The 15,872-nt window shown below is 32.4% G+C and overlaps 1 protein-coding gene across 15 annotated transcripts in view; it reads left to right on the forward strand.

Annotated features, from left to right (window-relative positions):
- The window catches only part of LOC113511928 (polypyrimidine tract-binding protein 2), a 530,476-nt gene that overhangs the window by 503,933 nt on the left and 10,671 nt on the right, over nucleotides 1–15,872 (forward strand). For all 15 annotated transcript variants that reach the window (XM_052896533.1, XM_026895658.3, XM_031913421.2 and 12 more), the window contains one exon: nucleotides 3,835–3,893. In XM_052896533.1, coding sequence (XP_052752493.1) covers nucleotides 3,835–3,893 — 59 coding nt within the window. The remainder of the gene's footprint in view (nucleotides 1–3,834; nucleotides 3,894–15,872) is intronic.

Consider the following 15,872-nt stretch of genomic DNA (forward strand, 5'->3'; position numbering starts at 1 on the left):
GCCCTATACCAAGCCACCTGGCCAACATGACAATAGTAGACTAATATTAATATCCTTGTCTTTTAAGAAAGAGACCCGTGGCCAGTGACAATTACTGGATGTTCTGTAATTGCAATAAAAATTATAATTGAAACAACATTGATAACTTATATGGGATTGTAATCCTAGAAAAGTCGGATATTCTATTGCATATATTTTATACTAGCTAAAAGTATTCTATGTGCTAAATAAGCATATAATTTACCCATGTATCAAATTCCATTTACATCTTTTATGATCCCACATATTTATATATATTTCTCTAACACATTTCATCAAAATTGGTTCACTGAATAAGTAAAAATATAACACAGTAAGTTATAAGCACTTTCAAATATCTTTTTCCATTTTGAACATTACCTCTTAAATAAATAATGATACAAAATGATTGGTGGTATGATCCCTTGACGTACCTGGTGATCTTATAAATTACATATGAGTAATAAACTTAAAAAAAAAATTATTCACGCTCTATTGTATAATTTGCGTGTTTTCACCATACTTTAAAGTCACGATAAGTAGAGAGTACGTATCTTTAGAAAAAATTATACACGTGTAAATAAATAGCAATCCAGAATATTATATTTTACTAAAATGTATAATATATTTTTCTATTAGTAAATAAATATTACAATTAACAACTTGCATTAGTGTCTGGTTTGAAGAAAGAGTGCACAAACTGCAGCCTAGAACGCATTCAGGGTTGATATAGCCCACTCATTTGACGGTAGATGCGACGAGATTTAAGATATCAAATTATACAGTAATCGGTCGGCCGGCGGACCGCGCCCCGCTTAATATTAACATAGCGGAAGCAACCTCCTCGCTACAACGAAATGCGGATTACAAAATTTTAATTTAACCACAACTTCCATCTTGTGTTTACACAGACATCGACGTTTAAATATTCCATAAAGTAATTGCGCGTTTTGGTTGAATTTTTAATGGAACATTATGAAGGCGCGTGCGCCGCGGATTGATTGAGATCATTTAAATTTCTTGCGCGCAATCGGAGCTCCGAAGAGCGTTATTGAATTAGCCCACGAATATTTCAGCCGAATAAATAAACCAGAACAAAGGGTGTACACAGAAACGACTTCGGAAAAGTTTCTAGCGAATTTTAACTGTGTGCAACTTTTTGTGTCAACTCAAAAGGCGACTATGAAATCAATAAAATTGTATTACTTTATAATTAACAATACAGCAAACTTTTCATCGAGTTCTAATTATTAATTTGACATGATTATATGAATGCACCTCTGAAGTTAATTCAAAGTTATTGAAATAATTAAAAACACAATCAAGATTCGTTTAGAAGAATTAATACCAACTTATTTACTCGATATTCCAGGAAATATGGAAAAACAAACCTCACCTTAAGCGGAATGAATGAAAGAAGTTTTAATTGAACTAAGAAAATTGTTTTACGAACAAAGGGAATGTGATAGGATATAATTAATTTGTTCAATAAAAGTATTTTTTCAATAAACACTTTTGCGCAACAAAACATTTACGACTTCGTTTACGTTAAAGACTGACTGTAAAGGAATGAAATTACATCGCTTGGTTTCATTGTCCTGTCTAAAGATCACGGTACACAACGGGTATGAGCAGGATGTAAAAGCTTCTCAAGCATTGCTATCATCCTTGAAAAGCTTTTTACATCCTTGAATGGAATAAGAAAAAAGGTTCTTTATCCCGAGGGTGTAAACTTTCTTGTTGTATTCTCATAGAAAACAAATCCCGGTCGTATGAACTCGCGTGGTGAGATTCAGAATGATGTACGAAGATGAAACGTAGCTGTCAGTTATGTTGATACTTTAAACGATACTACTACAGTATGCCAATTGTTCCTAATATTACATTGAATGTAATATAGGGAACAATTACGTCGTAACACTATAAATTACGTCGTTGTTGCACAATATAAAAGAAAAAAATATCTGCATTTTATTTAGTTATAGATGTAATGAATACGGAGGTCTAGTTAAACGTCGGTCAGACGTAATCCATGGTATAAATTGGCTGGCTAACAAGCGTTAGCCACAAACTACACTGTCCATTACCAAACATCAATACGTTGTGTATCGTAGTGTTCGAAATGTTAATCCAATATTCGGATATTAATCACAACAATGAAATGATTTCCTTTTTCATGCTCACATCAGTGATGACTGCCCAAGTTTTTATTTTGTCTACTTCCGGAGAACTCTTTTTGCTTATTCACGACGTAATTACATAAAAACTCCAATTTGCGGTAAGCCTTTTATGCATTCCATTTTAACGTTCCCAAATGGCTGCCCCAAAGAAAATATGGGGCCTTAAAGAGCATTTAACTATGTATGAAGGAGACAGCGCGTTACTTTTAATTTACGTCGACGTTTCTTACCTTGAGTGGTTCTACTTTCTATATTTTATAGGTGTAGGAAAATTGTTAAGGGTAGGTTGAATAAATATTCTCTGATATGAGAAATCAGACAAGACAAGACAGATATATCTGGATGAAAATTCGGAACAGCCAGATACTTGCCAATTTAAGAAATTTTACATCCCAATTATCCTCGCAGAAAATCGGTTTTGAAACTTCTTTGTCAGGAATGTAATATATGTGAACAAATTCAAGTACGGGTATTTAAACTGTAAAATAAAAGCCAGTTTATAATATTATTAAGCATAACTTAAACGGAAGCAATGATTAATAATTTATTTAGTTTTTTTTAATTCTTTATATATATTTACGTGTGTGTTTGTTAATGCCTCTTGATATTGCTCATTAATAATTCAAATAACGAAACAATCAACAAAATGACTGCTGGTTTAATCCAAAATTTCGTTCCATACAAAATGTATATATATTTCACCTTAAAACGTATTTCAAATTTTATTCATTTTTCGGGCTCAGTGTAATCGTCATTTAATGAGCGCATTAATTTGTTCGGAGGCTTATAAACATTCCCTGATTAATTTTAATCTTCGCAAAGATGATTTTTTTTTTTTTATTAATAATTGAGCCGTATTAAACCAACGATGCCTTAAACCTGGCACTGGAAAGCGACACCTAATAATACATATGTGGCTAGCACAGGTGTTGCGTTGGCCGGCCAACGTTTCCTAAAAATGTGAATTTATGTGCTCACCCGACGGACGGCAATGATCGCCGGGCTCATGCCTTAAATTAGGGGGTTTAACGCTTATCCTCTTGCAGTAAATAGACTCAGCGACCAACTATATTACTTGTGGACCCTCACCAGTCCCACATATTCTCCCCTCATTCCCGCGATTGTTTATAGTTGTTTTCCCTCTTAATGTGTTTTTTCCGGCGACATTATTCTCTTGATAATGTGTAATCAAACTAGTAAAATAATACTCTCATAACAATAGCTCTACTATTGTAACACCAAGTCGGAGTGAAGCCACATCAAAGTTTTAACAGCTGCGTCTACACTGACAAAGATATGCGACAGGAGCAATAAATTTTGTGCTCTACGAGTTTATAACTAGAGTAAAATAGGCATGAAACTTGTTTACTCGAATGTTCGTAAAGTGTTGTGGATGATAAAATACCTACGGTGCACCTGAGACACGAACGCTAACTCGTACACGTAGGATCCCGTATCGCTTCACGTTAGCTCCTAATTTCACCTTGTTTGAACATCCTTATGATATTGCCTGTCACACAACACTCTAGCACTCTATGGCAATGTCAAGGAATTGTTTATTACATAGTTAATGGAAATGTTTCGTTAGTGTTTTGGTGAAGTACGAAAATATAGAATATTGTTACTTTGTTCACAGATTCATTCCAAGCCCTAATCCAGTATCCGGACACTCTATCAGCGCAAACTGCAAAAACGGTGAGTACTAAAAACTTTGTTTTTATTTAACTGTTTGTAAAGTAAAACCATAAAACAAAGTTTGCTATTGCCACACGTTTCATTCACTTTAATGACTAGCTTTCGAACTATCTGGAAATGAAGTGACTTAGTCTTTATCTACTCGTTTAAACTGCGTATCTCTGAGTTTAATATTGTAGTTACTATTGGTTTCTAGTTTTTGTTATTTGTTATCTTTGAAAAGTTATTAAAAATATTTAATTGTATTACGATGTAATCTTAAGAAAGGTTTACAAAGATAACAAACTTAATTAACAATTTAGATTTTTAAGTATCATGATTTATACTATACAATTAATATTTTACTAACATAAAAATCGATTGTTTAAGAATTATACGAGTAACATTATTTAAATTATTTGTAATAGAAACCCAGTTTGAATATTAAACTATTGCATGTTTCATATCGAAACATATAATTTTAACCCTGCACAAAAGATATACTATTGTGCATACATTCATATATATATATATATATATATATATATATATATATGAATATATATATATATATATATATATATATATATATATATATATATATATAGTACCATAGACGTAAAAGACTACTGTTTCGCCCATGATATTCTTCATGCGTTGCCATTCTTGAGAATTAAGGTGTTATGTCTCGATACCTTGTATATTCATTATTTGCAATATACTAATATAATGAAAATAGGAAGTAAAGGGTTATCAATCATACCCCCAATTGAGTACTAGTCCTTGTGTTAATTCCTATTTAAACATATTATTGCTAGTGATAAATTACAAATTATAGACGTAATGAACCTTATGCAATAGAACGAAGTAGGTCTTTTAAATGTCATCCTAGTCATAGGGATCGTGTTCGTAAACTCTAACAGAGGATCGTCAGTTTCTACAATCGGAGACGTCATTAGCAGACATTCTCGACGTTGGGTAATAGCGTATCCTATTGTAGACTTTATGAGGCAATGTAGCATTGCCCATATATCTATAACACGAAACTAATCCATACTAATATTATAAAGAAAAAATATTTGCTTGTTTGTCCTTTTGTTTGTAATGAATAAACTCAATAATTATTCAACCGATTTTAAAATTCTGACTCCTATAACAATCTACATTATTAGCAAGTAACAAAAGCTATATATGTATTATTTTCAAAAAAACCATTTCAGTTAGAAAGCACTTAATAATATCGATCAACTTTTAAATCATTACAATTGCAATTTTAATATACTAACGTGCGTGTTATACTTTTTGTAACCTATTTATATACTACTATCGGTCAATTCTAAAATGTAATTTTTCTTAAGTTGCCGCTATAATCCTACGATCTAAAACCATTCACCTTTGTCTTTTTCTAAAACTATTATTGAGATATAGGCTGAGAAATGGTCCAGTTGATAAAACAAATATACATTTGTGCGCATTTAACAACAATATGATCGTGAAACAGTGAGGCCGCTCTGCCACAGTGCTGTGCCCGTCGCGCCGAGTGGGACATCATTTTTCTCGACCCAACTTTTCCCATTCGCTATTCATTTGCGTTAGAAGTTGGCCGTGCCGCCTACTGCAGCGACTGTTTTAACTTTATTTCTGATGCAGCGTTCAGGGCAAATTAAATTTCGTTTTGTGGTTTCCGCAAACTCGCTTTATGTGTTTAATTATTGAGTTTTCATTTTTTGTCCATTTCATGAATGTTATAAAATGCTCAGACACGCATAACTCGTTCTGTTTTTACTTGTTCGTCTATTTTTGAAATTAATATATGATAATAGCCAATTATGTCCAGTATGAATAATCGAAAAATATTATTCGTTTTTTATTTGTTGTACATACATATTTATTAACGATTATCATTTATCGACAATGAAACTTTGGTGCTCATCGGCTAAAGCGTTTCATTTATTTCACGAATCCATCCGTAATATACCTGCACGCTATACAATTCGTTAATGAATTTTAGAATAGCGAGCTCACTATCCAGTCAAATTAGTCTCTCTTTACACCCGAATCGTGTAGAGCGTGCTTAAGTGTTTGGTTTAAAAGAAGAACGTTTGCGTTTTTTTGTTCGTAACGTAAATTTCCTTACTAACTCCATTATCACAGTAAGTATTCGCTTTCAGTTTGTAACTTAGTGAACAGATAAATAGCTGCGAGCGAGGAAACCTGTCATGGAATTGAGATATCACTGGCAAAGCGGAGTGGAGTAGTGAAAACTTAGCAACGCTAAGTCTCATCAACTCGGCGGCCGTGGTTGCAATTGAACCTGATAGGGGCTTTAGCTAGTGTCGACTATAATATGATATAAGCGCAGTGCCACTAGTTTAAACCGATACATAGACGTTTTAGGTATTTTATTACTAATGTAATTGCTTCATATTGAACTAGTGTTACTAAAACTACTATTTACGTCAGGAAAACATAAATTAGAGACTTTATAGCTTTTTTGAGCATAATACTCTGAGATACATTTCAATAATGTACCTGTTTGTGACACGTGTACCTATAATTCAATGAACTGTGAAAGGTCGTTGCTATAACTTACTTCTATTTACTTTTGTGGAATATAACTAGGTTCCTTTCGATAGTTTAAAACTAACAGAATAAAGAGCACAAAACGAAAGGCAGAACATAAAATCAGGAGGTTTAAACTGTACGTACAAAATAGTTTTGGAATACAGTTGAGACACCTCCATTTTTTATTTTGCATTAAATAAAAAAAGTAAGAAAAGGTGTATAACGAGCATTCGATCGTATGGTATAAATCCACCTTAACCCAAAATAAGGAAATAAATACATGTTTAATATACTAGCAATATGGAATGTCATAGTTTATGTATTAGCAATTTATTAGGTTCATATTATTTTTACCTTATAAATTCGGATAGATATAAAAAGCGTACGGGAATCTTTACGGTTTTACACATTTAAAATAATAAAAAGAAAATATTTTAGTAGCATAATTTTAGTACTTACAAGTTAATAATTTACACAACTGTAAATTACTGTTATTTCTTCACGATGTCTCTATCATAATTACGTTTGAACAAATTAATTTAGTAAAATACATTCAGTAACAATAATTTAGATTGCTAGTTCACTTTCTACTTTCATTTATCATTCTAATTCATTCTGCACAATGCTCTAACGAATGAACTCGTAGTTATTGCGAACAATTCCTCCGTATCACTCCACCAAACCTTGTATGTCGCAAATTAGTGTTCTTGTGAAGCAACTTAGTAACGTAGCGAATTACCGTGTAGTACACATTCAGTCTAGATGTGGAAGATCTAAAAGCAAATGCAATTATTCGCTTTCTGTACATCTGTATTTTGTGTGCACTAATAATATACTATTCAGTTTCCATCATCCCGTTAATATTTAGATTTCAATTATAAGAAGTTCATAACTACAACAGTGATATTTTAATAATGTAAATAGTCAAATATACAACTGATGTATGTTGTGTTGCGACTAAGGATAATTCACGAAACTTTAGTAAGACCACGGGAGAACAGTTTAACATTTGTTTAATTATTAAAATGTACCTCCAAACATATAGTGATTATAGAGATTGTAGTTATTAAAGCAATTCCGTAAAGTACCTATACACAGCAAAGCTAAGATTTTTCTATATTTCTAATATAAAAGACATTACGTTTCACCCATTTATGGGCACATATCTATTTTTCCTAAATCTATGATCCTATTTTGAAAGGTTGAAAGGTTTTATACATATGCCTACGTAAGCAGTCACAATAGTATTGCCCTTTGAAATGTGAAATGTTCCATAAACTGATAAATTACGAGTAGTATTACACGTATTCCAATATAGCTTCTGAGATTGTTAATAAATATAATTTATGATGCAGATATTTTTTTGTCTATGGTATTGTTTATTATGAATATTTAAAAAAAATATAAAAATTGTTATTAACTATCCACTGCTGATCATAAGCCTCGCCTATGGAGGAAGTAGAAAGGGTAAATTGCCACGCTTGGGTTGATAACTGCATTTAATAGAGACGCTGCTGCCCATCCTTCGACCATTAAGATATCCTCAATAATTTCATTAATCAGTCTTTAACTTCAAAATCAAATGAGAGAAAATATTGAAGCAATCTTATAAGACTTGTTTATTACTCGATGAAGGCGACTATCGAAGAGGTGTATTGATGGCGTAATAACAATGCATTAACAATAGTACAGTGGTCGCAATAAGCCACCCTCTCGTTAACGGATCTAACATCGTAACTCGGTACCCGAGCTAACGAGCTTACAATGTCGGTGGATACTATTTTTATGACTGTCATGTTTCGTACTGTGTTCTTACCTAGTACAGAAGCGAAATAATAAAAGATTTGGAATTGTGAATTATATGGTTACAGTTTTCAATAAAACATAACTTTAATCATATATCAGATAAAATGTTAAAGTAACATATAGGTAAAATATAATATGAAAATAGTAAAGCTAAACTAACTTATATTGATCAGAGTGATAAGGAAGATAAAATGTGTTGATGTCTAACATATGCGATTACTGAACATTCCATCAAATGGACCATCACATTTTTCCATTCCACGTTGCATAAAAATAATAGACCACGTGTTATGTGAAGCAGACGTCAAAATCTCCGCATACGGTACTCATGATATTAGAATTCACGGAACTCTTTATGGAGCTACCCACAGGATAAGAGGTTTGTTTTCAACATAGATTTATAACTTTGAGAGTAGCGTTAACTAATTTACCAATAAGTTGTATATGCCAATTATTTGTGATAGGGAAATATTAATTTGCATAATCATTGGTTTATAAAATTTAAAGAATTCCTACCCTTGTAGAAAATGTTGAACCATGCACTAACAAATCGCGGTGTCTCCACTCATACAGTCCTCGCCTTACGTACTCTGGGGATCCAACTGCCCGCAGATTTTACTCTAAATGGAATTAAAACGCCCCGCGAGGTAAGTGGCAGCAGAGTAAGAGGTACAAAGTGAAGCCGGATAGTGCTTTAGCCACAAAGGGCACAGTTGGATGTTAGAAACGCTGAAATCCCTCGATCCCGTCCTCTATGATCCTTGACATAAATCTCTAACTTCGCCATCAAATCTTTTCAGAGGGCGGCTTATGTGTACAGACACAAATGTATGTATTTTAAATTTGTGCGCTCAGTATGTATACGAAATTCATAATATAGCCATAAGACTAACAGAGAAAATATATAATATTAAAAAAAAAAAACAAAGTTTTACTACATGAAATAATTGAAATTTATATAGTAGTAAGTTGCATTTAGATCATATTAATATAGTTTACAAAACAAATAAAATAAAGTAAACAAAATGCATGTTATGTACATACATACATACATACATTGATAATATATTAATATTGGAAATAACGCCACTTTTGGAAGTTTTATTCTATTTCTTATGACCTAACCTTTGCATCTACAATATATTTTAGTTACAATAGTAAAAACACCTATTTACATGGTGGATACACTTCCCTGCTCTCCTTTATAATATTTTCATTTTCATGTACAGTCTGTTAGTTCTAATTTACACAGAACAAACAAAACCACCTAATAGTGGCGACACATGCTGAAATAATAATGAGTCTCTTTTGAATTTGCGAATAACTGTTTTGTTTAAATCACCAGAGCTTATAGTTTTCGTATGGATTTGATAATTACGTGTGAGTATTATTTGAATTTAAATTTAATTATTTTGCTTCGCACGACTTTATTGAAAATATAATTTTACGACTTATGTTACGTGCTGGTAATATAGTTCTATAGAGAACTATATTACACCTGTGAAAGAATCTTAATCGGTTAAGTATTTTTTTTAATACGAGTATATCCGTTACAAACAAAAAATCAAATTTTATAAATATTAAGTAGTATAAATATAAATTTTATAAGTTTATCGTCAAATTATTACCCAAATTATTATTTTGTTAAGACATTTAATTTTTATTTATATCACCCGTTAACTGTCCACTGCTAAATATAGGTCACCCCCTTGGCAGGTTTTGCCAATAGTTGCCAAGCTTGGCAGGTTGATTGGCAACCGCAGTAAGGATTTAGTGATGTTTTAAGGGGACTCTGTTGCCTATTTCTCAACCATTAAGTTTCTTTAGTCGCGCCTTACGACACCCACGGGAAAGGAAAAAGTAGCTCTATGTCGGGACAATACGGCAAAGGCATAAGTACTTACAATTAATTAAAGAAATTGTGCGTAATACAATAATCACTAAAAATTAATAGCACAGCAACAAAATGTTTTGCATGGTTACACTTACGCGGAACTCATTATCGTAACAGTGAGAACTTAAAAAAATCTCAATATGCCATTATATCGGGAGAAACCTGAAATTATACAGAAAATTTAACAATGCCACCGGCGCCCATATAACAACAATATTCACCCGCTACTAGCTGGCTACATCGGCAGCTACATCCTTAATCAGAGAGTCGGCAGCTCCATCAGTAACCTATGATTGATAGCAGTGTGATTCAGCGAGCCGCGGTCCGCCCCTACACGTATCCTCCATCCATAACTCCGACGTTGTCACTGACAATCCATATTAACACTTCCAAGGTGTGTAACTTGTTGTCTGACATTTATTTCGTAATTAATATCGTAAATAGTAAATTCTATTGTAAATGCGATATGTATGTCGTACTAGGCTATGTATACAAGCTGGACTTAATACTAAGGACTATTTTCCCGAGTCTTTTTTCATGGTGATTAAATTTTCTCGTTGATTTCGCTGGGGACTAGCCACAGATTCGTGTACTTTATGCAATTTCTGTTTTTGATGGATTAAAAATTACTCCGAAGATTATTTCTGATTTATGCAGGCCTCAAAAAAGTTTTTCCTGGTAAGCCTTTGGGAAGCAATGCGGCGAAGCAAGCGAACCTACAATGCGGGTCCTTATATTTACAATTAAAAATATATACACACTCGTATATACAATAAACATTATCTGTTGCTGCTATTCAATGTGGAGTAAAAAGCTGATAATGTAGTCTCGTAAAATGTTCTCTGTATCTGGATGGTAGCAACACAATACACTGCTTTAGCTACAGAAACGTTTTTATTTTACAATAAACACAATATGGTAAAGAATAAACAATGGTTAGACACTTGCTGTATCCATATGAACGAAATAAACACAAGATTATTCTACGTCTCCCAGGTTCAATAAGGTGAAATCCGAGATAACGTTTATGGACTAAAGGTGCAGGCTTTGTTTACATTTTAAAATTGCACTTTGCACCGTAGCAGCGCTGGCGAAGTCAAACCACCACGTTTGACTCAACACAAAGACTTATTCAAACAATGTAGCCGTCAAAAATATTATGTCTTTCTCTTGAACTATCTGTAATATATTGAATTTCTCTACGCCGTAAAATAATGACAAAATATATTTTCAGAGCAATTTAACTATTGTAATTGCGTCATTTTAAATTATTATACCATTGAATAGTTTCTGATAAGATCTTTAATTTATTAATTACGTTTTAAAAATAAGTTATTTATTACTATCTTTTATTATAATACAAATTCGCAACGTCTAAATATATCAGTTATAAATTAATCAGGTTTCGATAGTAATATGTACGTAGCAGAGCAAACTTTAAACTTCATAGAACATACAGTTTTCAACTAGGTATTGTTTTAATACAACTACACGGGGTCCAAGACCCGTTTAAAATTACACTGCCCATCGCCCTCCCCTGTTTGGATTGCCACTGTGTCAACAGCACTTGAGCTGCACTCTGCATCACCTAGTTACGTGTCAAACATTGTTTAGCAGTTGTTTTGTTAGTGTTCTGTGGCCAGTTTGCTTACAATCAGGCGACGCGGCGGCCCACAATCAGGCGCGATAGCCAACTTTTACCCACCTTTGTGCATTATTCACAGTGAAATTTCAAATATGTAAGCGCGCACGCGTTTACCACGCTTGGGGCACATGAAACAATGCTATTATGTTTCATGAACAATAATATTGTTAGACAATACCAATTCAGGCTTCAGCAACAAAAGTCGATGACTCCATTATTCATTACGTCACATTGTACATTTAATTCCCATTTAGTAATCGCTGGTGTCGTACGTTCGGGTCTATTAGTGTATTAACAATTTAGAACCTTGTCATAGACATTTCTATTCATAGCATTGTTTTCAGCTTTCTGTTAGTATGAAAAAAAAATGTCGATAAATTAACTGTAACATAAGTAAATTCAAATATCGCAAAAGATGGGTGAGGTTTTTGAGCGATCGTCACTCGACTCTTGGCGCTACCCCATCGCCAACAATTAGGGTAACCCTAAGTATTAATTACATTGTCTAATGGAGTGAACAGGGTTTGTTCGCTGATGCGTCCACAAATGTGTACACACCCTAATTGCGAGGACTAGTTAAAGTCCAGTTAATTGTTTTCAGATTTGTTAAGTACTTATTTGCTTTTTACTTTACGTTGATCTCAATTACCGAGGGGAATATAAGTGCACGTCCATAACATGAGTTTATATTTACTGTGACATTTGGTGATTTTATTTTATTCATATGTTTATATATTCAGCTGCACAGTTGAAAAATATATTTTAATTGATTAATATGTGGAGTGGCTTTATTTGATAAAGCATATCTATAAATTTAACTATGCGCCTATTAAAATATTTGCTCTTTTTTATCAGATCTGACTGATTAAAATGAAATCCTTACTAATATTATAAATGTGAAAGTGAGTGTTTGTTTGTTACTTACCTTATAGCACCTTAACAGCTTTATCAATAATTATGAAATTTGGTATATATGGGATTGAGAATAATATGGGTTTAATTTTAATCCCGGTCACGCAAACGAAGTCGCGGTAGCTAGTTGAAAGCTAAAAAAAGTTAGTAAAGTAAGCTAGTTGTTTTATAAATAGGTCTGATTTTTCGTGATATTTACCTAGTCATTAAAAGTTATGAAATTATGAGGAAGCTCATTATTGAATAAATATATATATTATTCAATAAAAAATATATATAGTTAAATTATCTGATATTAATAGAAGAAAAAAAATAACTTACGGTAAAAAAACATTTAAAAGTTTATTAAGATTAAAAAATAACTATATTACATATACTCCAAGTATAAAAGTCGATCATGTGTTGAAATTTTTCATTGATGTATTCATTGATGTATGAATAACAAAATGCATTCCTTAGCGGGCGTAATACTCGCAAGCAACAGACGTACTCTGAGCTTCGCTGGCTCTTATAAATATTAAACGTACCGAGAGCGGGACCCCCAACAAAAACGTTTATCTGGTCTCTGTGGAAAAACCGCCAGAATTAGCAGCGGGGGGTGGATTAAGACGGACCGCACTTAATCCTTCACTAAGAAGGCTTTGCTTAAACGAGTTCTAACGAGCTAAAGATAAAACAATTACCGGCGACGTGATTAAGAGATACGGAGGACACTTGTTACATCTTACGTTGATGTCGACGACACTGTCCCGACGCTTTGACGGGCTATTTACACTCTCTTTCACTTTGGTTAACTCGTTTAAGTAACGTTATTTGCACCAATAAACTTATTATAGCCAATTCCCCGATAAGTTCAATAAGACTCCGAAAGATTCCATTTCCTGGGCGTCGACGATTCACTCCCCCTATTACGTAGTAAAAGATCGCAATATCAAATCGGGCGTGACGTTTGTCGTTTTATCACCTTGTCACTCCTCCTAATATTTTTTTACCTCAATTACGACTCCCTCCGCAAGCGCAAATAACCGTTTCAGAAGATTAAAATAAAATTCTCGAGAATATTGATACTGACTGAGTAGACTGGCATCATAAAACTTGCGGAAGGAAATTCGTTACGTACAATTAAGTGCTTCAAAATATATATATTTATTTGTATCTTTTGTTGCGTATTTTGTTACCGGTGTAATAGACACTATAAATGTATGAATATATTCTATCGTTTTTGTTGATTCTTATAGGTACACCAACTTATTTTAGCATAAAAAACAGATTAAGATATGTACATAAAGGTACAAAAGGCGGTCTTATAGCTAGGGCAATAATTTACTTATTTTAAATGTTTTATCGTTCTTATAATAAGTAAGGAAATAATATTTGGGCAACATTATTAAATAAGAAAACATAATATTAATTAATTTATGTATATTATTTTTTATTTATAAATTTTATATGTTTAATATATAAAAAATATTAGCAGATACCTCGCATGATAAACTAATAACTGAACAAACGCTACCTCCCTACGCAGTGGTAAATTTAATCTAACCCCTTCCAAGGTTTATGGATGACCTTGTCAAAGTCTGAGAGAGTTGATGTATTTCAACGATCTCGTGGCATCCCTGCGATGGTTGTTTATTTACCTGAATATATAGTTTCTACCTATTCAAGTAGAGAATTAAAATTTATTATCTTTACAAATAGTCCAATTTATAGTAGAATAAAATATTATAAACTTGCTTTTAGCTGTGATTTCGCAAGCCTGACCGTGATGATGTTCATTTTCCGAAATAACCTGTCGTACTTCATCCCAAATAGTATATATATACAAACTTTTACCTTGATAATATTAGTAAGGATTCTTAGAAATTCCAAAATAGATAATTCTGATCACACATTCCAAATAAAAAATCCTATATTTTAATTCATGAATATAATTTGCGGATTACACGTAAATTTTACATGTACCTATGACCTTATGACCTTACGCATATAAATAGATATACAATAAATTACATATATGTATATAAACATCAATTTCATGCGTACAAGATTTAGAGATTAATTTAATACTTCCTAAAATAACGACCGGCTTAAATTCAAAAGTGCCTCCGAAAAAGCTTATAAAAGTAAAGAAATTAATCTGCAATTCAAAATCCTACTTTGCCCTCTTATATTTTTTATTCTTTTCTTTGAGTCCGCGACAAACGTTCTTATGAAAGACATTTATATCTAATTTTGAGTAAAATGTTTCTAGTATTTCCTCTTGTGGATTAATATTAATTACGTACATTGAAATTGTTATTATTAAACTTGATTATACTAATTCACGTTATAATCATGCTATGTTATAACAGCCTAAGCAATTATGCTCTCATTTGACTTTTAAAAATATACAAGGTATTATGCAATTTTGGAAATACATACTCATTAGAATTGTAAATTAATTACTCGTTACGTTCGCTTACGCTTTCGCATGCATTCGGCATTCATTGACGAAATCGAATTCGAGTCGCGAGGCTCTATAAAACTAATTACGTATCGAAGCGATCTTCTTCCACGCTTTCTTACGTGCCTTTCGCATTTCCATATAAGTTGAGCTTTAAACGAGCCAATCTATTCACGTCTACACATCAGGGGGTCGCATTTGCATATAGAACAGAAATTTATTAAATCTACAGCCAATATCCAGCGTTCCGACATCGAACTTTTGCGTCTTGGTTGCGTCTCTGATATTTTTATTGGATTGTAAAAGAGCTATTTGCTTTAAGGTAACCCACATCTACTGAAGCTATTCAAACAATTTCTTTTAGTAGGTTTATATATTTTAGTTCGATTGTTCCACCCAAAATCTGATACTGTTTAGTAATAAGTTTATATATATATATATATATATATATATATATATATATATATATATATATATATATATATATATATATATATATATATATATATATATATATATATATATATATATATATATATATATATATATATATATATATATATATATATATAATTATTTTGAGTCAGCGCTGTAAAAAGATAATTCCAAAACATTTTCACTCTGGCTAATGGGTGCTGTCCGAAGATGTTGTATTTTTTGTGACAGAAAAAGCTAACAAACGATCTTTAATTTACTCACCAGGATTTAAATAATTCATTCTTTTTAATTTTC

Source organism: Galleria mellonella, unplaced genomic scaffold, assembly GCF_026898425.1.
Source record: "Galleria mellonella isolate WM207_F2 unplaced genomic scaffold, CSIRO_AGI_GalMel_v1 utg117, whole genome shotgun sequence".
In the NCBI taxonomy this organism is placed as follows: domain Eukaryota; kingdom Metazoa; phylum Arthropoda; class Insecta; order Lepidoptera; family Pyralidae; genus Galleria; species Galleria mellonella.